General features: G+C 43.3%; 1 protein-coding gene across 5 annotated transcripts in view; it reads right to left on the bottom strand.

Moving 5' to 3' along the window:
* The window catches only part of fgfr2 (fibroblast growth factor receptor 2), a 43,075-nt gene that overhangs the window by 1,460 nt on the left and 14,230 nt on the right, over positions 1-27,385 (bottom strand). For 3 of the 5 annotated variants that reach the window (XM_015943886.3, XM_015943889.3, XM_054749850.2), the window contains 13 exons: positions 26,931-27,100; positions 24,375-24,498; positions 21,815-22,005; positions 20,680-20,824; positions 18,799-18,998; positions 16,985-17,124; positions 14,116-14,237; positions 13,253-13,363; positions 11,442-11,632; positions 10,636-10,758; positions 8,375-8,445; positions 4,949-5,086; positions 251-356 (listed from right to left, as the gene is read on the bottom strand). In XM_015943886.3, coding sequence (XP_015799372.1) covers positions 251-356; positions 4,949-5,086; positions 8,375-8,445; positions 10,636-10,758; positions 11,442-11,632; positions 13,253-13,363; positions 14,116-14,237; positions 16,985-17,124; positions 18,799-18,998; positions 20,680-20,824; positions 21,815-22,005; positions 24,375-24,498; positions 26,931-27,100 — 1,832 coding nt within the window. Of the gene's footprint in view, positions 1-250; positions 357-4,948; positions 5,087-8,374; positions 8,446-10,635; positions 10,759-11,441; positions 11,633-13,252; positions 13,364-14,115; positions 14,238-16,984; positions 17,125-18,798; positions 18,999-20,679; positions 20,825-21,460; positions 21,600-21,814; positions 22,006-24,374; positions 24,499-26,930; positions 27,101-27,385 lie in introns of all 5 variants that reach the window. The other 2 variants (XM_015943887.3, XM_015943888.3) reach the window with 2 other exon arrangements.

Here is a 27,385-nt window from a genome sequence, read left to right as displayed (position 1 = left end):
TGGGCCGCAGAAGCTGAGCTGAGCCAGGACCAGAGCCATTATTAGGCCGTTTAACATTTCTGACAATATTCAGCTGAACCCTGCATGCTCTTACAAGACTGCTATTGTTTGCTGTTTTACGGCTATGAAATAGCAGACATTCCCGAATGCAAGACAGATATAATGAGGCATGAATCCTGACCACCCCAAAGAAAGGAGCTGAAGATAACGACTACGTAGGAAAAGTGCGAGGAAAAAGGACTCATCTCACCTCGTTGGTGCTCAAGGTGAGTATTCGGTCCAAGTCTTCTACTAGCTGCTTGAAGGTTGGCCTCTGAGATGAGATGGCATGCCAGCAGTCTTTCATCATCATGTAGCTAAGAGAGGAAAAAATTCAAACTTTTATTTATAAAAGAAGACGGAGAGGGAAAGATTTCCGTCATTTTAGTTGTTTTATTTAAAACTGGTGTCTTATTGAAGACTAAATAATTTTCTAAGCTTTCATCTATAAATCTCAGTGGTAGTTTTAGGACCTCGTGGTGTGACCTGTAAGCCATGACAAATTTTCTATCTTTTTATGTGGAAAGAAGTGTAAAAACCCAAAAGAGTTGCTGGCTCATTAGGGTCACCATGACAACCATACATTTGTGACACAGGCACAAACGCACATTTATAGAAGACCACAAGTGCATTGCTCGAAATCATCGGAGCCTCAAACACCTAGTTGCTGGGTTAAAAAAAAAAAACTACAACCATGAGCAGCAGAAGGTCCTGATTAGGGGTGTAACGGTATCCTAATATCGTATTCGGTTCTGTTCAGTGTTTTGAAGAGCTCGGTTCGATTAATCTTCAGTATAATATTATTATTATGTTTATTTATTTAATAACATCTGAAGCGGCTCCTATAGTGAGCAGAAGCAGGTGTCATCAGAGGCTGCTGATCTGGCATGACGTCTAATTATTTCACAGGTTATTTGTGCAGCTATGAGTGTCACGCTCATACAGACACGTGTTGTGTTTGAATGTTGATGCTCTGTTTTTATTTCTGCAGCGAGCCTTAAAACCTCCCGTCACACCACCCTGCGTTTCATCTTGAAAACTTGGATTAAATAACGAGCTTCCTCCGCGCCATATTTTTCGTTGTAGGATAAAAACTTCACATCAGTTGTCCCGGGGGGAAAGTTCAGCAGACATGTTTGTTTACATTTTTGCTGCTGCGTGCCTGCACGGCGTGAGAGAAGGGAGGGAGGGGTGAGGCGACGCTCCGTTCAGCGTCTCTACGGACTCCGGTAGCAGCGACAGCCAGCTGGTTTGATCCGGTTTGAAAGGCGTTGATCAGAATTTGCAGATCACTTTTTTTTTAAAACGGAGATCGGGCGCGTGCAGCGTCCGTGCTGAAACTCGCCTAGGAACTTTTATTCACTGCCCTTAAATCACGCAAATAAAATTATTTAATGATCAAAAAAATAAACCGAAATGGTGCGCGAGTGGACCGCACCTTAATGGTTCAACACTCCCCCGTGAACCGTTACAGCCCCTAGTCCTGATGGTTACATATTAGGGCTGGGCAATAAATCGAATAGTTTTCGTTATCAAATATGTCTGACTCATCAAGATAATGTTTCCCGTGTCAGTAAATTTGATAATAAAAACTGTAAAGATGTGTGTAGGTTGGCAATTTCATGTCCCTTTTAGAAGCTGTACCACCTTGAGTCACATAAAAATGTGACTCAACGTGATAAATGTGACAGCCCCATCTAGTGGACAACTTTTGTTTCTGCGCACACCTGTAGTTATCGTCCATTTATCGTTATCGAGGTGAAATCCTGAATATATCGTGATACAGATTTTAGGCCATATCGCCCAGCCCTATTACATATTTAAAATGTTTGCGCATGTTCAGTGTTTTAAGTCTAAGAAATGTTATTTAAAGACGTGCCGTTCACTTCTAGATGTGAAGAGCTTTGATATAAAAGAGAGAAGCCACACGATACCTTCCTGGAGGAGGCTAGTGGCTGGCACACTGCAGCCAATCACTAAACATTCTCCTTCTCCTGATACTAGCTTTTTACTTTTTTAATAAAGAAAGTGCTACTACTAGTTCCTCAGTTTTGTGTGTGTGTGTGTGTGCGTGCGTGTGTCTGCTCTTTGTTCTCAAACCCGCAGTCGGCCGTGGCAGGTGCCTGCTCACACTGATCCAGGTTCTGTTGGAGGTTTCGTCCTGTTAAAGGCGAGTTTTCTTCTCCACTGTCTCTACATGCTTGCTTAGTGTGGGGTGGCTGTAAGTCTCTGACACAACAAGTCAGTGACTCGATGCAAGCTGCTGGGCTTTCTTAGCTGGGAAATCTTTAACTAATTGAAGATGAGTTGGTTGAACTGGAATGTTTACTTTGTAAAGTGCCTTGGGACTTTACAAGACTTTATTCTTGTTGTGAATGGTAAATGGTGACGGGACTGTATTTGATACAGTACCTTCTAGGGTTCTACAACCCCCCAGTCATTCACCCATTCACACACTGGTGAAGATGAGCTAGAATGTAGCCACAGCTGCCCTGGGGCGCATTGACACAAGCGAGGCTGCCGTACACTGGCGCCGCCAGTCCCGCCGACCACCACCAGCAGGCTAGGCGTTTTTTTTTTCCGGCTCTTGGAGAGTACAGACGCTTTTTTCTCCCCCTGTTTGGCCTGAGCGGTTACCTGGCTTACCGGAAAATCAACGAGTTTTCGAGGAATATTGGCTCAATCCCAGACCTCAGAGATGGAATGCATTGTGCTGTAAACTCACAAACTCATATAATTGTCGAGATGAGTCGTAAGCTTGGAACTTTGGCCGAGATTCAGGCTCTGGCACAGAAGGTGGATACCAACAAGGAGCGAGTGGACGCATCAACACAAATTGGGATGGTTTATTTACGCCATTATTGGATCTAGAGTGGTTGAAGACCAACAGAACTCTAAGGCAGAGAGGAAATTATCTGTCTATCCCCAAAACAATTCTTATCTGAATCTGGTGCCCTTGGAGCCTGTGAGGCTGATGTGTAAACTCCCCCCTCAGAAGGAATGTGGAATGTTGCCGTTGCTATGGAAATTCTTTCTCCCTATCCCAGCCTGGGCGGGACTGTGACCGGTGAAGGCCGTGGAACCGTATCTAGTAGTCACTGTGCTCTCTAACCCATTATCTCCCTCCCCTGTCCAAACGAAGGTGATGAGCGCTGCTCCATGCGGCTGCATGCACTGAAGTGAGGAGAGTCCCAACCCTACCTCCCCACCTAGTGGACACTTATGTTGTGTAATGTCTGAAGTCTGTGTGCATATCTGTCTGAGGTGTTTTTTTCATAGCAAAGCTGCCCTCCCTGTAGAGGGTAACTCTGAAGTGCCTTTTTTTTCCCCTCCCCCTGACTCTATCCTCATATAAACCCGGTAGCGCGACTCGTGTTGCGAATGACCACAGTCACCAATCCTTGTCATGTGTGTATGTATGTATGTATGTATGTATGTATGTTAGTGTATGTATGTATGTTAGTGTATGTATGTATGTATGTATGTTAGTGTATGTATGTATGTTAGTGTATGTATGTATGTATGTATGTATGTATGTATGTATGTATGTTAGTGTATGTATGTATGTATGTATGTATGTATGTATGTATGTATGTATGTTAGTGTATGTATGTATGTTAGTGTATGTATGTATGTATGTATGTATGTATGTATGTATGTATGTTAGTGTATGTATGTATGTTAGTGTATGTATGTATGTATGTATGTTAGTGTATGTATGTATGTTAGTGTATGTATGTTAGTGTATGTATGTATGTATGTATGTATGTATGTTAGTGTATGTATGTATGTATGTATGTATGTATGTATGTTAGTGTATGTATGTATGTTAGTGTATGTATGTATGTATGTATGTATGTTAGTGTATGTATGTATGTATGTATGTATGTATGTTAGTGTATGTATGTATGTTAGTGTATGTATGTATGTTAGTGTATGTATGTATGTTAGTGTAGTATGTATGTTAGTGTATGTATGTATGTTAGTGTATGTATGTATGTATGTTAGTGTATGTATGTATGTATGTTAGTGTATGTATGTATGTTAGTGTATGTATGTATGTATGTTAGTGTATGTATGTATGTATGTTAGTGTATGTATGTATGTATGTATGTATGTATGTATGTATGTTAGTGTATGTATGTATGTTAGTGTATGTATGTATGTATGTATGTTAGTGTATGTATGTATGTATGTATGTATGTATGTATGTATGTATGTTTGTATGTATGTATGTATGTATGTATGTATGTATGTATGTATGTATGTATGTATGTATGTATGTTTGTATGTATGTATGTATGTATGATCTCAGAATTGTGTGTACTGAAACTCTAATTTCCTTCTGGGATAACTGAAGTATTTTTGAATTGAATTGAATTGAATCAAGTGTCTTGCCCAAGGACACAACAGCTGCAAAAGATGGGGCTTGAACCTGCAACCCTCCAGTTATGGAGCAGGCACTTTACTCCTCTGCCCCCGGCGCCTCGTTATAGTGGTGAATTGGTGCTTTAAAAATTTACTGAACTGAGTTTAAATATCGCTATGCAAGCTGAAAGGTGCACACCATGTACACTGGAGGTATTTAAAAGAAAACAGTAATTGCTGCAACCGAAAATTGTTTCACACCATTACCATTGTTTTTTTTTTTCTAATCTTCAATAAAGCAAATTTGTGATGGGAATAGAAATTTACTGGCTGATAAGAGCATGATGGTGCATATGTTATTTTAAATCCTTTATAAAGGACAGTGCTGTGTCATTGACCTCTGGCTGCAAAACGCTCCCATTCTGAATGAGGACACAGGACAGTCGAAAAACGACACGGGGTGTCAGAGTCGTAGATAGAACAGAAAATAGGCCTTGGTCAATGCATCAGTTGGGAATGCTTTAGAAAAAATTAAACTTACAGCTCGTTCGTGCAGTTGCCGGGCTTGTCCATGCGATGGCCCTCCTTTAGCAACTTGAAGAGCTCTTCAACAGGAATGCCAGGGTAGGGTGAGCCCCCTAAGGTGAAGATCTCCCACATTAGCACCCCAAATGACCAGCTGGTGACGACAAAAATAAAATACAAACATGTTAAAAACACATGAAAGTCATCTCAGACCATTTATGTTGGAGCCATTTACGTATGAAAAGGAACTGGAGGAATTAAAGCAAACATCAGTGGTGTCAATGCCCACTTTCTCTCATCCAGTGACTTGTGGTGCTTAGCCGTTGCCAGTGTTACTCCGGCCCTGCTCTCAATGATGGCTTTTGTGGCCGGCTGGCTGGCCACAGAGACTGGTATTGTCTGATCAGACCAAAACAAAGCAAACACTGGACCACCCACAGCAAAAGAGATGGGGACAGTGACCATTGATTATAAACTGCTTCCTGGCCTTGATATCCGGCTGAGGCGGTAAGCTAAAAACCAGATTCCTGCGTCTCACATGTTATTTTTGCAGTGTCAGCTTCCTAGTACTCACACGCTGCCGTTTTTCCAACTGACACATTTACAAAGTGCAGTCGTAGCGGTCTAATGACGTGAATGTTGGCCTCTTTTTCATCTGTTTACACAGCCAGCTGGCCAGGTTTGTTCTCTCCTATCGCTGTGTTGGATCTCGAGCCTTGTTGACACACTTGTCTCTCCTTTCTGTGTCATCTTTCAGCTCGTCCGTCTGTTTGGCTGTGCACGTTGACTTCCAACCAGTCGTGACTTGGAAAACAAACTTTTGGAGGTCTCCTTAACTGATTTGACAGTCGAACTTAATGAAGTGAATTTTGATGCAGCTTCTGCCTGAAGCTCTAACAATTCCAGCTGCCTGTGTTTTGATTTATAGGTTGTGTGAAATGAACCAAGAACTTAATAAATGTTAAAACTGCTGCCAGTGGCTCATTAGCGTCACCACGAAAGCCTGTTTGTTTTTTTTACTAGTTGACAACAAACTTAATGAGAGGCAGTCAGAAACACAAAGATGAACGTTTATGTTTCTTGTGTTTTTTAAAAGATAAGTCAAGTTAAAAAGACACGTTACGCCCAAATGTAAAGACAATGGTTTTAACTAAAAGCTAACTGAGGCCTATGGAGGCTAGGGTGTGCACACGGCACTCTGAGGGTTTATGAGAGAAAACAACCACTAACAGAAAAGAGAAAAATGCCCATTTTTGTTTGTCATTTTCTTTAGTTCTTCGCTGTACACACTGTGACGAGGGTTTGATTTTAACTTTGCCAACATGTTTCTACGTCACTGCCGTCTTTGTCAGGTTAACCAGTGGATGTTGGTGGCGTCACTTCCTTTTATCCACGGGCAGCAGAGGATGTTGTCGCCCTCTGCTGCCCGCTCTCCCCTCCCCGATGATGCAGTCCCATGCACGATCCAATGTGTAGACCCCATCGTTTCTGTTCATGGTCCCACATCCACGTCTCCTTATCTCTGTGGCTTCCTTTATCCATCTTTTGTGTTTCTGTTGTTCGGACCACGTTGTGGACTGGGATAACACACGGATCATAAACACAGAACAACAAAAGGTTAAATGATGGATCAAAGAAGCAGTTGAAATAAGGAGGCGTGGCCCCAGGACCATGAACAGGGACGAAGGACCATTCATGGGACACTGATCAGCAGAGAGGGCTACAAGGGATAAAAGGAAATGACGCCACCAACATCCGCCTGTTACCCTGACGAAGACGGCAGTGACGTAGAAACATGTCGACAAAGGAAAAAACAAACCCTCATCACAGTGTGTACAACGAAGAACTAAAAACGAAATCAGAAAACAAACGCGGCACAAACTTAAAGATGCTTATTTGTTTATGTTCTAAAATAAAGTTTTTGGGGAAGAAACAAAGTTATGTGTGACATAATGAATGGTAAGTTTAATAAAAATAATAAAAAATCAACTATTAATGTGGAAAAAATTAAATCAAAGGTACCACTCGTCTAAACGTCTGTTCGCTCATGTAAAGTTTTACTTTCTGACCTTAAGACCAGGGTGAGGCTTCAGATCTCCCAAAAAGGGGCGGAGTTTTCTCCCTTATTTCACCAAAATCTTAATCTTATCAAATATCTCAGTGTTTTACTAATTTAGCTCATGTCACAGGTAATACCAAAACCCATAGCATGGTTGTTTTAATTATTTATTACATTTTGTGGGATAAAAACAAACCAAAAAATTTGACTAATTTCAAAAAGGGAAGTTGTAAAGCAGCCATCCCTTGCAGGATTTACTGACGAGTGACTAATAGCATCAAGAATGTCACAGAAAACCTTTTATCTGATGCAAACGTGAAGATAAAAGGATTTCAATCATGCTGTAAGAGCTAAAGAAACTCTTGGCCATGATGCTACTTTACTCCTTCCTACACCAACCCCACCCCCAAGCAAAATCCTCCAGGCTAATTCTGTTAAAACCCCACATTCCATTGGAATTCATGTATTCATTTAATCTGATGTCATGTATAGATCGCCTAGGACAAACTCCACTCCACCTCCCCGTGACACACAAAAAGCCAATTACTGAAAGTGAGTGACGATCGCAATTAGCTGTAAGCTGCTACAAGAGTGCAGCAGCCATTTCAAGCCCACACACACACACACACTCTCTTGTTACTGACTGACACTGTGGTATGAAATAGGTGTGTACACATATTATTTATGTGCACCAACGCAAAGACGTGGACAGAAATAGCTGCTTTATTCAGATGTTTAGCATATTTTTGGCGCGTCACACAAACAGGCATTTAAAAACTCCCCTTCCCCTCAACAATTAGCATGCTAGGCATTTGTCATGCATACATACACATACACTTTCTGCTGCCAAGGTCTGGAGCAGAAACTTCAAACAATGCTGTCAGAACCCATAAAACTCCAACCCAAAAAGAAAGGGATGCTCTTCCTTTGTTCTGTTTTTAGAATGAGTTCTCTTGATCTTAAAAAAATGTGTGTGAGGAGGGACAAAGATGGGTCAACGATTCACACGCCAGATGAAAGAAAATAAAAAAGCAGAAACGAAGAAAGGCGGGGGTTGATTTTGACTATGGATCTGGTCCAAAATGGTGTTTGAGCTGTTGCTGAGTGAAGGGACGGAGTTTAGCAGTGGGACACAGCATTGTTGCGTTCAGTGGTCCAAAAAGGTGGGGAGATTTCCGAGCTGGGGGGGTGAATCAGAGAAGGAGGAGGTGCTGGAGGAGCCCTTTGATGCTGATCAGATTAGTAACACAACATTGGCTCCAAGTGTAGCGTAAAATCTGGCCAGCACTACCCCACCCATCTCTCCAAAACAAGCCCCTAAATGTGACCTCAGGATGAAACAACTTATTTGTGCAACTCAAAAAGATTTTCTTGAGTACTTACACATCACTCTGGTGTGTGTAAACCCGGTCAAAAAGTGCCTCTGGAGCCATCCATTTGACTGGTAGACGACCCTGAAAACACACGCACACACACACACAGGAGTGAAATAAAGTCAAATGAAAAAAGACCCCTGAACTCTCCTGGTGTCCTTAGCATGTTTGAGATCTGCTGCAGCGTCTTCTGGAAAGGCCGATATGTGACAGGAGCTTTGGGGGAAGGGCACTGGAGGAGTCTGGATGGTGGACTCTCGAGTTTACTCCAGCGAGGTGGTAAACAGGGTCAGAGATGAAGAAGAGGGGTTATCTCAGCGAGGCATTAAAACGGGCCAAGAAGCAAAGCATGCTGGACAAGGTCAAAGTGTGGTGGCTTAACAGCACAAATGAGGCATTATTAGACGGTCTAATTCACTTGTTTTATCACAATCTGCTGTGGCATCTAGTCTGAATTAATGTCTTCCCTGCTCCTGAAACAGCAAGATTATGAGTCCAACTCATTAATATTCATGATATGCAAATTTTCTTCCTATTTCCTTCCCGTTGCTAATGAAGACGATGGGGTTTGAAGGAAATTTTCACGTTCAGCATGCATATTACTCAGAGTGAACAATCGTATTTAAAAGATAACAAGTTTTACATGAACAAGACCTTTAAATCAAGGTTTAGATTCTGCAGCAAGATCATAGAATCGTCTGCAGAGTGAATTCTGTCAGAAGGACTGAGAACAGCACCGTTATTACCAGGACTACTTTGGATGTGACACACTCAGAGCTTGTTTACTTCCTGTGTGCAGTCGGGATGGAAAGTAAGTTACGCAACCGACTTGTTGTTCTGCCAGGTATCGCTCTTCCTGTTGAAGGGGAGTTTTCCTCTCCACTGTCGCTACATGCTTGTTTAGGATGGGGATTGCTGTAAAGTCTCCGACACAACAAGTCAGTGACTCGATGCAATCTGCTGGGTTTCCTTACCTAGAAAACTGAATTTAAATAATGAGCCGGACCCAATGCACTGATAAGTAGATTCAGTTTTTACTTGAGACGACTCTTGCTGTGACTTGGGACTGTACAAATAAACCAAATTGAACTGGATAGTGTTGCTTCATAGTGATCTGGTGATTTACTTATACTGAGCCAGGATTCTCTGGAGGTTTCTTCCTGTTAAAAGGGAGTTTTCCTCTCCACTGTCGCTTTATGCTTGCTTGGTATGAGGATTGCTGTATTGCAATTTGCTGGGTTCCTTAAATAGGAAACATTATTTCTGATTGGCTTAATGAACTGACCTGAATTGGAATTTTTATTATGTGAAGTGCCTTGAGACGACTCTTGTCGTGATTTGGCGCTTTATAAATAAACTTGAATTGAATTGAATTGAATTTACTGGCTGTGGCGATCGTTAGCATCACTAGGACCTGTTAGCATAGGGCTAACTTTGCTGTTGTGTTGTATTATCTGTTGCATACTTTTCTTATTTTAAGGCTGTTTCTATGCAGATAATGTTGCTGCGTTTCTCAGTAACAATAATAAACGTGTGCTTTACTTATGCAACGAGATGATTAAGACGAGTTATTAAATGGAAAATAAATATAGTGACATTTGATGTAATGACAGTGGGCTAGCAGGTCCATGTGAATTATTAAGACTTCTCACTCATCGTGGGGTTTGTGTGAGAATATAAAACAGGCTACAAGAAATGAAGCATCGGATTGAATTGGAAGACCATGACACAAAATTGATTAAAAGCCCACCAGGACAACGATGGCTCAGCCTGTGAGTGATCGTCGTAGTAACTTATTTGAATCTCCCGTCATCATTTGGGAATACTGTTGGGAATGTCTGCTAGTTCTCAGCGGGCTTGTGCATGCAACGAAAAGGCAGTCATGCATATTAAATGAGGATGTGCCGACAGCGATGCTCTGCTGTGGGAAAGAAGGACACCACCGGACCACTGTGGACATGTCGCTTGTGCTTAGCCCGTTCCCCTCCATCTCTCTCTCTTTTTCCTGTTAATTGTACAAATGCCAATGAGACCAAAAAGAACAAGAAACCAAGGGGGTAAACAAGACAGAGTCTCCAGCAGGACTACATTCACATCTTGCCTGGGAACGTGTAGATTCTGCCAAGACACCAGCAGAGGGGAAAAGAGCGAAGCAGAAAGATGACAGAAGATAGAAACAAAGCAAAACTAAACTGGTTTTTTTTTAATAAAATACTCCCTTCCCCGAAACTACCCACCCTTCAGAATGTAACACGCATGTCGAGGACTTACATTGGTGGTCTTTTTATAGTAGTCGATGTTGTGGACGTCCCTAGCCAGGCCGAAGTCGGCGATCTTCATGACGTTGCTTTCTGTAACCAGGACGTTCCTGGCTGCCAGGTCTCTGTGTATGCACTGAGAGGGAGGAGGGAGAAGTAAGGTGGTGGGAGGTCAAAGAGTGGAAAAAGCGAAGACAGGAGGGGGACGGTCCCTGAATTAATTCTGAAACAGGTGGACACCTTATTTGGAAAGGTGATTAAATAGGAGCAGCACATGGAATCATCCAGATATCTGCTGCATGGAGAGATGGATCTGCAACCTTTATGACTGAAGATGTTATTGTCTTTGTAGATTTAGAGCAAATCACTGAGGGTTAGGGTTAGCTAAAATAACTTTACTCTGGTTTCAAGGCAACTTCGGAGTGGTTGAAGGGCCACACATGGCTCTAGAGCCGCAGCTTGCAGACCACTGGACTAGACACGCTGACTCTGTATAAACTATGGCTGGGTGTATTAGCATGTATAAACCAAGCATGTGTGTGTGCGTGCAAGGCCAGTCACATTCCAACAGTGAGGAAGACCGTGAGGGCTAACATGGCTGTACCCCCACTGTGAAAACTTCCCAATTTTTCTACACAGAGGGGCTTTGTGGTGGATTGAGAGACAATGCCGGGATCAGGCAGGGGGTGCGGGACTGTTTTGAGGAGAAATCTGTTCCCACAGTGACACACAAACAAGCTCCCTACAAAGGAAAACCTTCCTGGAAACAGATATTTTGGTCAGAGAGAAATACCTAAGCAGTCTGAATCCACTGCTCACCTTCTGTGATGCTAGGTACTCCATGCCCCGTGCCACCTGATACGTGCAGGAGACGAGATCTTTGAAGGTGAGCTGCTCGTCGGAGACGCGGGCGATGTCGTAGGAGTATTCCATGCCGGGTGGCCGGCGCGCTCTGAGGTATTCCCTTAAGTTTCCTTTGGAGGCATATTCAACTATCACATATAGAGGACCTGCAAAGGTGATAGCATAGGTGTCAATAAAGTTCTACGTAGCATCCTAGAATTCCCCAAAGCATTCGCCGTCTGCCTTTCACATCAAAGCTAAGATTGTCTGTTGATAAAATTATGGTTTGGATTATATCTTGTTTCAATAATTTCGGTGTAAGAAATAAGCCTACACAAGACTTGGCGGACGTTCAACTGGGCCAGAGCGAACAGAAGTTTCAAGGACTACCATAACATACATGACCTGAATGTTTAATGAGAGCCAGTTGTACGGTTCTAGACGAACTTCTACGTTTAAACCAGAGGTTTCCAAATTCGGAAATTCCACTGAGGGTCATGAAAACCCAAAGTTATGGTTCTGAGACAATTTCCAGAAATCAAATCTAAATGTTGTGCCTTATAGAATATTTAGGCTTATTTGTGTGAGTTAAATAATAAGATAAATGAACTTAAATAGTACAACTGATTTATACTCTTTCTAGCGATGTTTACGTAGTTCAACCAACAACACTAGAGGTCCTAAAGGTCAACTGTATTCATGTCTTTAATACATTTGTAGAGGTCTCCAGTAGGAATGAACGCCTTGTAAGTTTGTACTCTGGGGGGGAAAACAAGCTCTGGCGCGTCTTTTTCAGGAAGTAGAAGTGACCCAGATCCCAGTTGAGCTGAACACGACAGGATTTGGAGTCTTATTTCCTGATATTTGGACATCTTTTGTCTGATTGGCTACCATAAACACACGACTACCACTGACTGTTTGCTCTGCAATGCTGATGTTTTGCCTCCACAAATAACTCAATCCTGGAGGAGTTCTGCTGCATGGTGGAGTTGCTAGCAGTTAGCTTCTACTAGTCGAGAGTGGAGTTGCTAGCAGTTAGCTTCTACTAGTCGAGAGTAGAGTTGCTAGCAGTTAGCTTCTACTAGCCGAGAGTGGAGTTGCTTAGCAGTTAGCTTCTACTAGTCGAGAGTGGAGCTGCTAGCAGTTAGCTTCTACTAGTCGAGAGTGGAGTTGCTAGCAGTTAGCTTCTACTAGCCGAGACGTTCTCAGCTGTTTCCTGCATGCTAAACCAACAACAGCCTTCCCCGTCGTGAGTCAAGATGGGCGAGTCCATGAATGCTAAGTGACAGTGTGACGTAGATCTGTCAGGCTTTTCTAATCCTAGAGTTTCACCGTCTGTTTTCCATCAGAAGCTTGTGCAGGGGATAGGTGTAGGGGACTATTTTCATGTTCAGCCTGCATGAAAAACTCAGAGTGACCCGTTAAAATCGGAAATATTAATTTAAAAAAAACATTTTTCAGCGAAATCGGCTCATTTGTGATCTTGTTCAAAAGATCTTTGGGCTTACTCTAGCCCAAGTTTGAGCTGATCATAGTCTCACTGTTTTAAAGACACAAACAGATGAATGCATTTAGCTGTTGTCAAATGTGAATTTCTGCAGAACGATGCAGCTAATTTCACACTCATTCCTGCCCTTTTGATGACGTTCTGCAGATATGACCTTGACTAGAAAGTTTCAAAGCCAGGAAAATGTTGTTGGTGCAGGATTGAAACCAATATGATTGTTTATAAAGCAACTGGAGTGGAAAAAGGTTGTATTTTTTCTTTAGGATTCAGCAAAACTCACCGTCCTGAGTGCAGGCTCCCAAAAGGTTGATGATGTTCTTGTGTTTGCCAATCATCTTCATCATTTCCATCTCCGACACCAGGTCGGACAGGTCTTTCTCAGTAGCGTCATCTAACGACAGAAGAGTTAGTTTTGTTAGGAGGAGACCCCACCTCAGCCGTGTCGAATACTCATTGTCTTTGAGTCCAGACAACGAGGCAGCCAAGTTCAGCAGCACCTGATTTTGTAGGCGCTCCAGATTAAGCAAGGCTGACAGACAATGCGGGTTAAAGTTACCGAGCAAAAGGGAAGCTCCTCTCTTACCCTATCGGTGTCACGGTGACAGAGAAACTGAAATTAAAGATATTCAATCTAGATTAATTATCCATGACACAAGCTCCTTTTGTCGTGGGACCGCTCGAGACAGCCGAAGATGGCATTGCTTACATTCCGCTGCACTACAACCGTAGCTGAATAGCAGATTTCTGTTGTGGAGGAGCATCCTTCGGCTCAACCCGATCCTGCTGTGCCCCGCAATCCCAAACCAATCCAGTGTTCTCTCTTTCTGCTTTCATTCCTCACAGCGGTGTAGCCTCTTTGTTTGGGTGCTGGCTGCGCTCTAACCAGCTGCTGCTCTAGGGTCAGGTATGTGACCGTTTCTAACCCTCACCTACCCGACCCACCTTCCTCAAGCCATCACTCAGCAAGCGCAAATAACGAATAACAAAGACAGCCCCGGGCTCCACTTTGCACCTTTTCTGAACCCTCGCTGCAGAATAAATCACCACTAAAAGTTCTTAGTTGAGACGAGACAGAATGAGGCAGTGTGTCTGAAGGCGATGCGAGCCAGACGTCGATGGCACAGCAACAGGAGAGCCACTCACCTTTCAGCATTTTGACGGCAACAGTGACCGCCTCCTTAGGTTTGTCCTTATCGATGCCCAGGGCCTCTGCCATTACAACTTGGCCGAAGCAGCCTTCTCCCAGAGGTTTTCCCAGAGTCAACCTGCAGGAACAGGAAAGTGTTCAGCAACTGGAACTTGAGCTTCTGCATTGACTCACCGCTCTGTGCAGACATAAACAAGTTAGATGGCGTGTGAGAGCAACAGAGTTAATGAAACCAGGCTCTGAGCCAGGTTTTTAGTCTTTTTTTTAATTTTCTTACCACATCGCTCTCTCATTGCCGTCGTATTTTGTCTGTGTGCTTTATTGGCTCGGCGACTGCGGTCTGCGCCAGAGCAGTAGGTACAAACCCCAGACATGGCGAAGATAATCACTTGATAGAGCCGGGGAGAGCCACTTACTTCTAAACTGTTTACTCTGGCTTGGCATGTTCTAGTATACAGTCATTATACAGGACTTAGCTTAGCGCTGAAACATTAGCCTGAGAAAGAGAACCTTTGCTTTGTTTTACCAAAACGACTCACACAACTGTAGCAACGGTGGAAAACCTAACGTATATTAAGCCTGATTTATGCTTCTCCGTCTGCGTCAGTGCGGAGACACGCAACGCCATTATCTGTCCTTGCGTAGGGCACGCAAGTACGTACGGAGTCGAGCCCACTTTTTTAAACATCCGTCGAACGAGACGGATTACGCAAGCTTCTGATTGGTCAGGACGCCGCTGTTGTTTACAGCGCCGCCATTGCAAAGAGAGCCGAGGATAACTAGCGGCAGACACGGAGAAGCTTGAAGAATACCTCGCGAAAAAACTCTAAAAATATGAACGTTTAATTCCCCCGTGACTGGAGGAGTGAAAAGATGCGCAGCAAGCGTTTTATTTGTGGACGGAAATGACAGGAAACGTGGGTTTAGAGGTGGGGAGCGCATGAAGCGGTGGGAGAATGAGAGACAAATATGTCCGTGTTAAAAGTCTCTTATATACACAAAAAACACAATACAAACACACGATCTTGGACCGATACATGACAGGATACCACAGAACAGCGCTACGCCTTCTGTTGTCCTGCCGGGGAATTGCTTTGCTACACTCTCCAGGAGACGGAGAAGTATGAGAGCAAAACGCTTCCGTCAATCCGTGCGTGTCTGTCCGTTGCGGAGCTGACGGAGAAGCATGAACCAGGCTTAACAGCCGTTAGCTCATCAGAAACACCATTTCTCCAAACTGAGGTTGTTCTAGAAGCTATTTATAATGGGTAAAATAGTGAATATTCATTTTGCACTGAAAAATTTTCAAAAACAGACAAACAATTTCTTTCTGTTAATAATGTTTTCTAGTACAGTCGACATGTCGTGATCTATCTTTGCTTACACCCTCACATTTTTAGACAAATATTTCTAAGTCAACGCTTTACATTCACTCATCTGTCAGTGATATTATGGACGTATTAAAAAAGCATGTGGATTATGACCACAAGAGTTGTTACGAGATACCTACGAAGTAATGGACAACTTTATAGAAGAACAATAAACGTGTTTTTTGTGAATCCGAATACAGAAGAAAAAAAGAGAATCGGACAATAACAAAACTTTCAGAAAACCGTAAGACATCAAAGATTTATTCTTTCAGGTTTGTTAGTGCACGCGGCATTCCCAGAGCATCCAGGTATCGAGTCCAGCAAGAAATATTTCTGCCACAACAACTGTGTAATGTGACATGATGGGCATGTAAAAGTTTATAAATATCGTGAAACTAAAGCGTTTCCACCAATCCTGAAAGACGTAAACTCAGGAAGCTAAATATTTATGACGTTTACACAAACACACACTTCAGAAGTAGCAGGCCATGTCTGCGCCTCGTCCAACAACCTGCCGTGTGCCCTGATTTTCTTTTGATTGATATCTGTTGGTTCCAGCCCTAAGCCCACTGTCCCAGCTATGTAAACACTCGTTGCACAACACAAAGCCATGGGGCCTGAGGCCGGCGCCCTTCTGCAGTAACACAATCCCCTGTCTGTCCGCACACACTTGCCAAACTGAATGGCAACCATTCTGTTCACCCAGCCACGCATAATCAATGTTATTTCTCTCCTCTGCGCAAACGGCAAAAGTTAGCATACTTCTGCTGTTCTGCAACCCCAACGTGATCCCTCAGGCGCTGGGATGACAGGCAGAGAACAAAGACCCAAACGGAGCGGGACAGCTAAACCAAACATCCCCTTCGGTTAGTTCATCTATTAAAATCATAAGTTGGACTAAAATGCAGTCCACATTATTGCATCAAGTGTTTTTTGTTTTTTTTTTTATCACTGAAGCATGAAATAAAATGTGCCATCTTTTTGCTCCGGAGGCAAAAATCTAACTTTTTGGAAGCCTTCATTGGTTTTTACCACTTTGACCTTTAGCCATCTTCATCTGAGCTGCTGCAACTGCGTCAAACCAAAACCCCGGCTGAGCTCATTCGTCTGGTATGACCCAGAGCCAGCAGTCTGCGCCCAAACACGCAGATGAAAGCTGTGAGTGCTAACTGCTAATTAGCACAGCTTCAGAAGCACATGTGGGAGGGGCCTGTGGGCAAGGGAGAGTTTAGCCGCTGTGGTAATGATGAGGGAGATGGGCTGCGTGCCAACATGAGGTCATTTTCACAGATGGATCAGCAGCATTTATCACAGCTACCGGTCGGCCGTTACCGAAAGCATTCCCAAAATAGAACAGTCCGATCCTGCAGCACCTCAGATAAAGTCCAGTGGGACTGAGAGCTAAATGTGTGACACTGTAAACTTATGTTCAGGCTTTGTTTTTATGACAGCCCACCAGAATCAGACGTTTAAACCAGGCAGCAGCCGCTCTCACCTGTCTCTGGGGAACTCCCATCGCGGATCCTCCGGAAGGTCGTACTCGGGGATCGGCTCGTCGTGTGCCGAGCTCCTCCGGGTGGTGATGCGTACCAGGGGGGTGCTGGAGTTCATGGAGGAGCTCGAATCAGCCGACACCTACAGGAGAAAAGAGGTTGGCTAATCAACACCGTCTGAGCTCAGGGGCCAGCTAAAGCTCCAAGGCATCTCCAGAAGAGTTTACATGGGAATTATTCTACGTGACCTCTTGGAAATGTAATCACGCCGCTTCGCCTCGCACATACATCTAAATAGAACAAACTTAATTACCACAGTTATTAGTTTAACGTCAGCACAGAGCGTTTCCCCAGGCCACAGATTACATTTCATGCGTTGTTGAGACGTTGGCAACCAAAGAAATGTTGGTGAACTTGTGATCATCTCTGTGCCTTCAGTGTCCCAGGGGGCTCATCTCTACTCTCTCCATCCTAGCCTTACCTTGACACAGGAATCATTTTCTTCCCAGAATGTAATCCAAGATTTTCTGAACCTTTCTGGTTTCCTTGGGGTGAAAGAAAGTCTCCCGATGAGGAGAAAAACGACTCCTGCTGCACTTTAAGGCAGCAGGGCTGACTTCTGCACACATTTCAAATGAATCCGCTCCATGGGGCCAATTTTAAAGCAACAAACTGCTTCATTTTTCTACATTTTAGAAAATAATTCATATATTTTTATCATATCTGAAAATATAAAATTAAATCTAATTAATTTGAGTTAAATCTGAAACATCTCAAAGTTCAAAGGAACTTTGAGATGTTTGTGAGGGCACCTCTGCACCCTGCTGTTACCTTGGGAGGTTACTTATGGTTTAAATCAGTCCAAACGTGTAAATCACATTAATATTTAGTTTAAAAGTGACACATCTATATTTAGATCTCATGTTTGAATTAAACTTTATGTGTTTAAACTTGTTCCAGGCATTTTTTATTAACATATTTAGATATATGCCTAATTATTTAACACACATTTTGGGATTTGTGTTTAAATATTTATACATAAATTTGAAGTTTCTTAAATCAAAAGGATGAAAAGGTGACCAAGAGCTAAATATGACAAAACACAGCTTTAAAGCAGCGGTAAAAGCCACATGTGCATCTGCAGCAATGTGCTTATTCTACTTTTTGTTTATATTTAAAGTTTTATTTTATATAAAAAACACATTTTAAACTATTCCAGTAATGCAGATGAATTGCATCAATGAGAAAATGAAGTAAATGTTTAACTTAAAATGCATTAAATATATTTTTTATGATTTTTAAATGTATTTGGTGTGAACTACAGCTACATACTTTAAAGAGCAAGTCACCCACGACCAGATTCTTACTCAACTCCCACTTCCTGTTTGAAAAATGCAACAAATGCTGTGGCCTAGCAGACCGAGAGGGCGGAGTCACTAACAAATACACACACTCACGACATTGTGACATCATAATCTACCATCTAACATCATAGTTTACCTCTTAGCCAATAGCGATGGCAGATTTAAATTCAAGTACAGTGCAGAATTTTTCCCTGACGACGGTACATCGCAGACAGTTTTAGGCAGAATGTTTAAATTTGAACTAAAATGCCGAATTATTGAATACATTTGTCTACAGCACGATCAGACACTCATTTATATAGTTTATCAGCAAAAACATGTTGATTTGGAGTGACTTGCTCTTTAAATGAAGTAAAAACTAAAGTCACTGTGTGTGTGTGTGTGTGTGTGTGTGTGTGTGTGTGTTTTCCTCTGGAGGTGTTAGATGCCTTTAGAACTCTTTATCTACTTTCTGTTACCTGGCGGCGCAGAGGAATCTGTTTGGTGAGTTTGTGGACCGTCGGTTGCCCCCCAAAGTCGGGCTTCTTTGTGGTGTTTCTCATGCGACACACCACCACGATGGCCACCATGCAGGTGATGAGGAAGACGCCGGCGCAGTAAATGGCAATTTCCACATAATCTGGAGAAATGGGCTCTATGGATTTGTCAGGCGCTAGAAAAAACGACAGAAGGGTTAGTGATCAGAGAAAAAGAAAGGAGACGGTCGCACATGTGCTTCATTTGAACCGAGGCACAAGAATAAGGCAAACACAGAGACACGTGCTTTGGAGATGACTCGTGTGCAAACGTAATCACTGTCGGAAGAATAACAAACAGAAGCGTTTTCTTTATTTGCCAAAGTTATCAGCATGCATGACAGATCTGAAATCATGACTCCGCTACAACAACCAGGCTGGTACGCAGCTGAATAAATGAGGATCGCTGTAAACATGGACGTAATTTTGGGGGGGGACAGGGGGGACATGTCCCCCTCACTTTTTCCAAAGTCAAGTTTTGATCCCTGCACTTTTTACCATCCAAAAACAATATTACGCTATATTAAATTGACACTGGTTGAGCTCAAGGACCAAGTGGAAAACAACCGTTTGTGTTGAAGCCTGTTTCCCATTAGAGCATACTGTAAAGGTACCACCCCCCCCTCCATGTCCCCCCCACTTCTAAAGTGAAAATTACGTCCATGGCTGTAAAGACACTGACAGTGACTCGACGCTACCTGCTGGGTTCCTAATATGGGAAACTTTTTTCTGATTGGCCTAATGAACTGAAATGTTTACTGTGTGAGGTGCCTTGAGACGGCGCTTGTCGTGATTTGGCGCTTTATAAATAAACTTGAATTAATAAAGAGACGCGTGAGCTCACAAACACCCTCAAAGACATCTGAGCATTTTAAAGCTTTCCAGTGTCTACTGTGGTTTTATATGGACTGAACTTCCTGTCAGCGAAATGGGCCGAGCTTGGATGAGTGCATGCTGCAGAAAAACCGTTCCATAAATGCAGAGCCATCCAGACGACAAACAATTCAGAGCCAAGCCATGAGCCGTCGGGCAGCTGCACGTAGGAGACTGTGTTTTTATAATTGTGTTTTAAAACCACAACACATGGACAGATCTGCCTCAAAAGCACCACCAGTACAAAAAGAGCACTTTATGGGCAGAACATATTCAATAAAACTCCTACCAGAAATGGCCGAATACCAGTTTGGTCTGTTGAGTGAGGACTGTCAACTAATCTCTTAAATGCTCGCTGGACTCATGACTTTTGTCTATTTGACCCTTTGGTATTTCCTGTCCCGATATAAGGCGACAGACTGAACCAATGGATGAATGTCACATTCACAAGCATGAGTCGTCGTGTCGAAGCGGAGAGGTTTGGCTCTGATAATTGAGAAAGTTAAGCCAACATGAAGCGAGTGTTGAGCTACATCTTTCTAAATTTACATGAAAATGAAGAAGATCCTAAAAGGAGCCAATTATCAGAGCCAGGAAATGGGAAAGGAGACAACTGGAGGCACGAGTTTACAAACAATCTGAGCCAAAGTTTGGCACTGATAAAAGTATCCCAAAGCAGTCGGAAGGATGGGAATAAAGAGAAGGCAATTCCTCTGCTGCTGTTGGAATCCGGAGTTGCAATCCGACGAGTTGACAACAAAATACACAAACATCTTTTCGGAGTTTTCAACAGTTCGCCAAGTCACTGCATAATCAACCAATACTTGAGTCGTGCAAACTGGATTCCAAGGGGAGGATTTGCCTTGCATGAAGGTCATTCAACATGCAACTACTTGAGACAAAAACAAGAAAGAGAACAAAGGGGCACCATACGAGTTCTTATACCTGGAAGCACCGTCAAAGTAGCAGTGTGATAGGAGATCCCAATAGAATTACCCGCCAAGCATGTATACTCCCCAGCATCCTCAAATGTTACATTGGGCAAGTAGAGAACTTCTATCTCCTTATCTGTGGTGTTAACTCCTGCGGTCTGGAAGAGGAGGAGAAAAAGGAGGAAGAAGAGAGGTGCAAACGTAAAAGAAGAAGGTGAAGTCAGAAGATGAGAGCAGAGAATAGAAAGAAAATAAATTAGACCCACAACACCAGAAAAGGTTTCTAAGGAGCTGGATAGTGTCCATTCTTGTGGTCCCATCTAGAGGAATGATGCTGGGAGTGACGAGGGGGAGAAGACAAAGCCCAAAACACCGTAACATAAGGAAAACATAAACAATACAGCAAAAGCAAACAATACCCATCACCATTGGAACCTGCTTACAGAAACCAGTCTAGTCCAAACACTGAACTGAAAACATGCAAACACAGAGGACATGGAGAGAACTGTAACGCTTTCCTGACAAAGCTCGGAAAGCATCAGAAAGAGTTAAAAACAAAAAAACCTAAGATCAGGTAAGATGAAGGCCTAAACAGTGCTTCCATGGCGGCACCAGTCCTGAAGTGGAGGGGCAGCTGAAAGACAAGGGTGTGACATCTGGAAGGGGGAGCATCCTCGAACCCCAGGACCAACAAGAGACCACCAGCAGCACCACCACAGAACAGTGGGAAAACCACACCGGTAGGAAGGGTTGGGGGGGGGGGGGGGGGGGTAGGATCAGGTCTCAAGGGTTACCTGGGATGACAGTCAGCCAGCCCGACTGGCTGGCCTCGCCTATATAATTGGAGACTTTACAGATATACTCTCCAGCATCGTCCTCTGTCACATTGGTAAGGGTGAGCATCTCCACATCTGAGCTGTTAATGCCTGAACGCTGCAATCCACATTAGAAACATCAGACAAATGAACAGGCAAGTTCAGACACAGGTGTCTCAAGACTAAAACACCACTTTTATGTATCTCTACACAGAGCTACTGGGCAGAAAAGAGTTCTGCAAGAGCCAGTGGGGTCAATACCGGTCAACTGAAACGGACAAATACCAAGGGTTCGACCTAAATCAGAAGTATACAACAGAAAAAGTTATCTACCTTTAGCACTCTGACGTAGGGGTGACCATCAGGGCCCAACCGACTGCCGTTCCTACTGATGTGTTTCAGCCACTGGATGTGAGGCTGAGCATCGCTGTAGACCTTGCAGACAAAGCGGGCATCCTCTCCAACGCGGACAGTGGTGTTGGCGGGGAGACCAGCCTGGAGAATGGGCCGGTGGGGAGAACGTTCTGTTGAAAGGAAGAAAATTGTCATTGGAACCAAAGGGTTGGAGTTAAGAACGGTCACTGGTCTATAAACATTAGAACGTCACTCCTGAAAACTGGGTAGGCAACACTTTAGGATGTGGAAGCACGATTCTTGTTCATCATCGTGATTTCAAAAGGTAATGATGTCAGGTGGAACAAAAGTTTCATTAAACTGTTGAGCATTTCTACGTGTTACTGAGTAAAGTGATGGGTTTAACTATGTGCAGCTGCAGCCTCACATCACCAGCATTCGTTTAGAAGTCAAGCCTGCGTGTTTGAACTGAGCAAGACCTTTGGAACAATGCTCTCCTTTCAAACACGACCCATCCTTCAAAAATCCGCCGCAGACATCTATCATCACCAAATTCACTCACTCAAATTTGCTGCCAGGTCTTTTGAAAGTAAAGCCTTAATGCAGTGGGTTGGGTTGTGAAACAAATGCGTTGAAATTGGTTCAATCCATCCAAAAGCAAGTCCCCATTCCTTCAAAAGGTCATCAGGTTCCACTCCCACATTCTCCTCTATCTTAGTGCTGCCTTGTCTTTTACTCTAAAACACTCTTAGGAACCTAGTTGGTGTCCACGGCTAGCTCCCTGTACCTAATGCGATCGATGCGATGTCATATCAGACACTGTTCCCTCGCTTTCAGCTGTCTGCCACCAACAGGACATCAAAGTCTTCATTTAGTCAGACACATACAGGAAAATGACACCAAACCGTTCATCAGTGTGTCTCATGCGCTCTGGTCGATTCTGTGTGGGATACTACAGCCTAGAGTTCTACTAGTAAAGCTGAGCCTTTGGTTCCAGTTCTACAGGTACTACTTCGGAAGTTTACGGGTATTCTACTGAAACAAAGGGTGCACCATCCATTTCATTTCTAGACTTTTTAATGAAATGGTTGAAGTGTTGGGATAGGGTCATAAAAAAGCACTACTCCAGGACCAGTGAACGGCGAAGAACCTTGTGATTTGGCACGTTAGCACCCAAACATCAGTGATTAATAAAGACCCAGAAAACATACTTTGTGGTACAGGAAACCACGTGGGTACCCACAAAGTTCTCCGTAGCCACTGGGTGCTGTGGTTCTCTGAGGTCTGCTCCTTTTCTTGTCTGTTTGCCATGTGTGTCAGCTTGTAGCTGCCCCACTGAGACCTTTTCTCTGGATACCAGTTCAACCCAGTTAATCGGGTCTTTTATTGGTTTAAGCAGCCCATACTGCATATCATTTGGGCAAAACCGGTGAAAAGAAGGGCCTTTTTTATTCTCCATTTCCTCTCCTTTAGTCCATCTCTGCTGTCTCGCCTCTCTGACCCCACTCTAGTGGAGTAAAATGACGCAAGAGGTTGGAGGGAGCAGTTGTTACGGAGCCAGACAGTGACTGGGTTTACTGCTCTGCAATAAAACTGAACAAAAACAGAAAACTGTAGCTTGACCAAGAACTTGAGCCAACTCCAGAGGGAGTCAGAGTAGGGGGCCCTCGGCTGGGGTATACCTCCTTGGGGTTGACCTTTGTGTGTTTCCGAGCGTATGGTAATGCATTCATCAGATAATTAATATCAGTTTGGTGTGTAAATACCAAGCAGACATAAATAAAACCATTTCTTATTGTGTCAGGGCTTCTATAGATACATACATTACATAAGTTCAGTAGAAAATGGTTGTTGAGTAAAACTGCTTCTGGTTATCTGTGGTTCATTGACCATTGGCTTTATAAGAATGACTCTATCAGATTTACTTTAACGTGTACTAATAATTTTCAAACTGAGTCCTTGAGTTCAAAGAAGAGCAGGTCTGCATCAACATAAAGAGCAAAGGTGAACTCTCACAAACACATCTACTATCTTTATCCCACTCTCCACGGAGCTCTCGCTGTCCATCGATCCTGAAAACGGAGCAGAAAAACACCACTAATCTGCACTCCAAAGGTCAGACAGAAAGGTCGGCTGAGGTCTAAACGCTCTGTGATTGTGCTGAGGCCAGCGTTCTGTCGGCTAAAAGATTTACACCTGATGACCAGTTGAAAGGCCTCGTCATACCTGAGTTGATTCTGAAGTCAGACTGAAGACACAACGCTTTTACGTGCCTTCACACAGGTGCAGCTTCTGGTCGTTTGAAACATCAAATGAATCAAACGTTATGAGGTCAAATAATAAGAACTACTCTGAAACTGTTGACACGTTCATCTACTGCCCTGGCAGCGGTCCTTCACCTCCACCTGCTTCCAGAGTGCACCTGGGCAATTAAACGCCACCCTCTCCGTGAGAAATCTCCCCTCTAGGTTCTCACTTCTCCCAGTTTGACCAGCTGCATGAATTCCAATGCTGATCCATTTTTGTCAACGTTACCTACCGACTACATCCAGCGTGTAGGTGTGGTTGATGGATCCGAACTTGTTTTCCACCAAGCAGGTGTAGTTTCCCTTGTCCGACGGCACCACGCTCTCCATGATGAGGGTCCAGTGCTGTGGCCGCACCTGGATCCAAGACACCGAGCCGGTGAGCGGACACGAGCAAACAGGAAAAGAGCAAACCAAACGACAGAAGGGATATGGCGGAGGGCGTGAAAGAATGAAAGATGGTTTCACACAAAAATGAATCCAAGACAGCCTGATTTCACTGGCATGACAGTACAACATTTGAAAATATTCTTTTTTCATTAACTTATTTTAATTAAGTTACTCAAAAAAATCTGCCTCACAGTCAAGAATTGCCTGATTCGTCTGCCGATCACCACCAACGTGTGCCCAAAACCCCACCCTTGTACACGCATCGTTTCAAGCGTGTAGTTGCTCTGTTATTTGCAAAAGCAGTTTCACCTGCATGTGGAATTCACAGGTGTGTGCTCACGATAGAGTTTCCTTCTCCAGACTGAAGAGACACTGTAACCGCTGCTTGTAAAGGCCTACATTTCACACAATAGGACGGCAAGGCCACAGGGCTGGGCTCAGGTACACCCTTTTGTCCAACATTTGTGGACAAAAAGAGAGGAATGAAGCGTCTGCAGTGAAACTGACAGGCTGCTTGTGTCACTTCCGGGGCTTTATTGTCTTAGGTGTGATGAGCCGGCTGAAAGCCAAAGGGGGGGGGGGGGGCATCTGCAGCTACACCAGGGACTCATTTCCTCATAAAACCATCAGTTATTAACCAGGTGCCTTGAACTAGCTCAGCATCACTGGAAATTTTTGTTGTGTCATTTCATAACTTTCAGTTAAAACGGTCATTAAACGGTCGATAAAGACATCCTGCCACAGCGAAACAACAGTCGAAGGGAGAGAAACATAAAAATGTATGTTGGTTTTAATCGTAATGTACAAAACAAATTACATTCAGGCAAATTTAACCCTTTGATGCATGAATTATGAAATCTTCAACCATGATTTTTTAACAATTTTTTTCATTCATCTTTAGGTGTGAATGAAACAAATTTCAACAAATATTTTTTGTAAAATTTTATAATTTACAAATAATTTATTACATGTCCACCTCAGTGGATAGCGTGCAATCTGAGCATGAAATATGTTGGCTTGGCTTACCGAAGTCCAAATGGAGGGGCTAAAATGCAATAAAGTCTTCAACAGCTGTGCTTAATAGCAAAAATAAATAAATAAAAATTTTGAGTACCTGTCCACTGTAGTGACCATTATGCATCAAAGGGTTAAACTGTTTTCTTTTAACTTTGACGATCAAAACGACGACTAAAATATGTTAATAACTGTGATTTTCTAACTAGGGTCTTGAGGTGATCAACAAAAGTAATTAAAAAAAGACTATTTTTGTCAAAAATGGATAAAACTGGTAAAATATTGATATATTTGTAGTAAAATTATTAAATCAGAGCCCAAGTGTTGAGGCACCCACCGTTCATCATGATAGATAAAAGGTGAAAATAAAGAAAAATGCTGCAAGCTGCAGTCAGATTGGATTATTTTGTAGTCATCTCTTGTCTGCCTGCCTGTCCAGTCTGCTGCACAACTCAGATGAATGCCATGAATTCAATAAGGTCAACTACCCAATGGAAGAAGTACCTGTATCCGGATGCTTATTGTAAGACACTCAGATCCACCATTTAGTCAGAGGCAGGCTGGTTTAAAAATACATATTTTTGTTTTTAATTCAGACTTTTATTGACACAAATATCACTAATTACCCTGAAATATTGTGATTTGGTTTTGAGGTTGCCTCCTCCATCCCCAGCAGTAAAACACTGGTCTTGGCTCTAAAGCAAGCTGTTAGCTCATGAATTTTAACCCTATTTCTCCAAAGGAGGCTGCTCCAGTGATCATTTACTGTACGACTCTTTTACAGAAACTTGGTTTTAAAGCAAACATGAGTCACTAAACTGATTATTCCATCCCTAATCACATCAGCCCGGGACTCCTGTGGTTTTTATTTTAGGACAATCACAGCTTGTGCAGCAGTACGTTAAGTTTAACAATTAAACAGCAAAGCAAGAGTTTGCAACCGAAGTTTATGACAAATGAATTACCTCCAGGAATCTCGTAACCAAACCAGCTGGGCTTGTTTGGCCGAGTTACCTTAGCGTTCTGAACTCGTTTCAACCCTGAACTGCTTTCTCTCTGTGTTACTGTCTGCGGGCATGTAACCCTCAAGTCCCCGGCTTATGATTCTAATTGATAGAGGTGAAAAATAAAACTTTCACGTTACAGTGACAGAGTCTGCAAAGTATCCTGATGAGAGGGGGAGCACGGATGAGCAATTCCAATTTCACACCAGAAACCTTGCCCTCATTTCCCTCCTATCTCCTCTCCTCCCATCTCTCCAGTGAAGGGTGGAAAAGAGGTGAAAGGACAAGATGGAGGGAGGAGGCCAGCAGCCCCTTTTAAAAATACATTCCCAAAACCAACAGAGGAGGTAGAGTTGACATTTGTATGGCTGTTTATCTTACCTTGTATCCTCCCATGCGGTCTTCTTGGCGGAAGAGCCTGCCGTTTTTTAGCCAACGCAGCGACGGCTTGGGGTTGCCTCCTGCGGCGCAGCGGAACTTGACGGTGTTGGCAGCTGGCACTGCGTGCAGCTTCTTCTCCATCTTGGCTGATGAGGTCCAGTACGGAGCGCCTGGAAACCAAACAGAAAGTGCCATTTAGTCATTTCCAGATAAAGTACTTTTGCAGAGATTCCCCCAATCTCCTTTTGCCATGCCGTCTGAATATCTCGAGCCCCACACTCTCACGGCTAAACACAAACACACATTTTTCCTGTGGGCTCTGCAGGAAGCTCTACGGAGGGGGAAAGGACCCCAGCTTTAAAGGGCTAGGCGTTGCCAAGAGGGTAACTAGACCATCACATTCAGTTTATCTCATTGAACTTAGCAGTTTTTTTCCTTCCTCTACTTCCTCCAAT

This window comes from Nothobranchius furzeri, chromosome 12 (genome assembly GCF_043380555.1).
Source record: "Nothobranchius furzeri strain GRZ-AD chromosome 12, NfurGRZ-RIMD1, whole genome shotgun sequence".
In the NCBI taxonomy this organism is placed as follows: Eukaryota; Metazoa; Chordata; class Actinopteri; order Cyprinodontiformes; family Nothobranchiidae; genus Nothobranchius; species Nothobranchius furzeri.
Note: the sequence above shows the minus strand (reverse complement) of the source record. Positions and strands in the feature narration are given on the sequence as shown.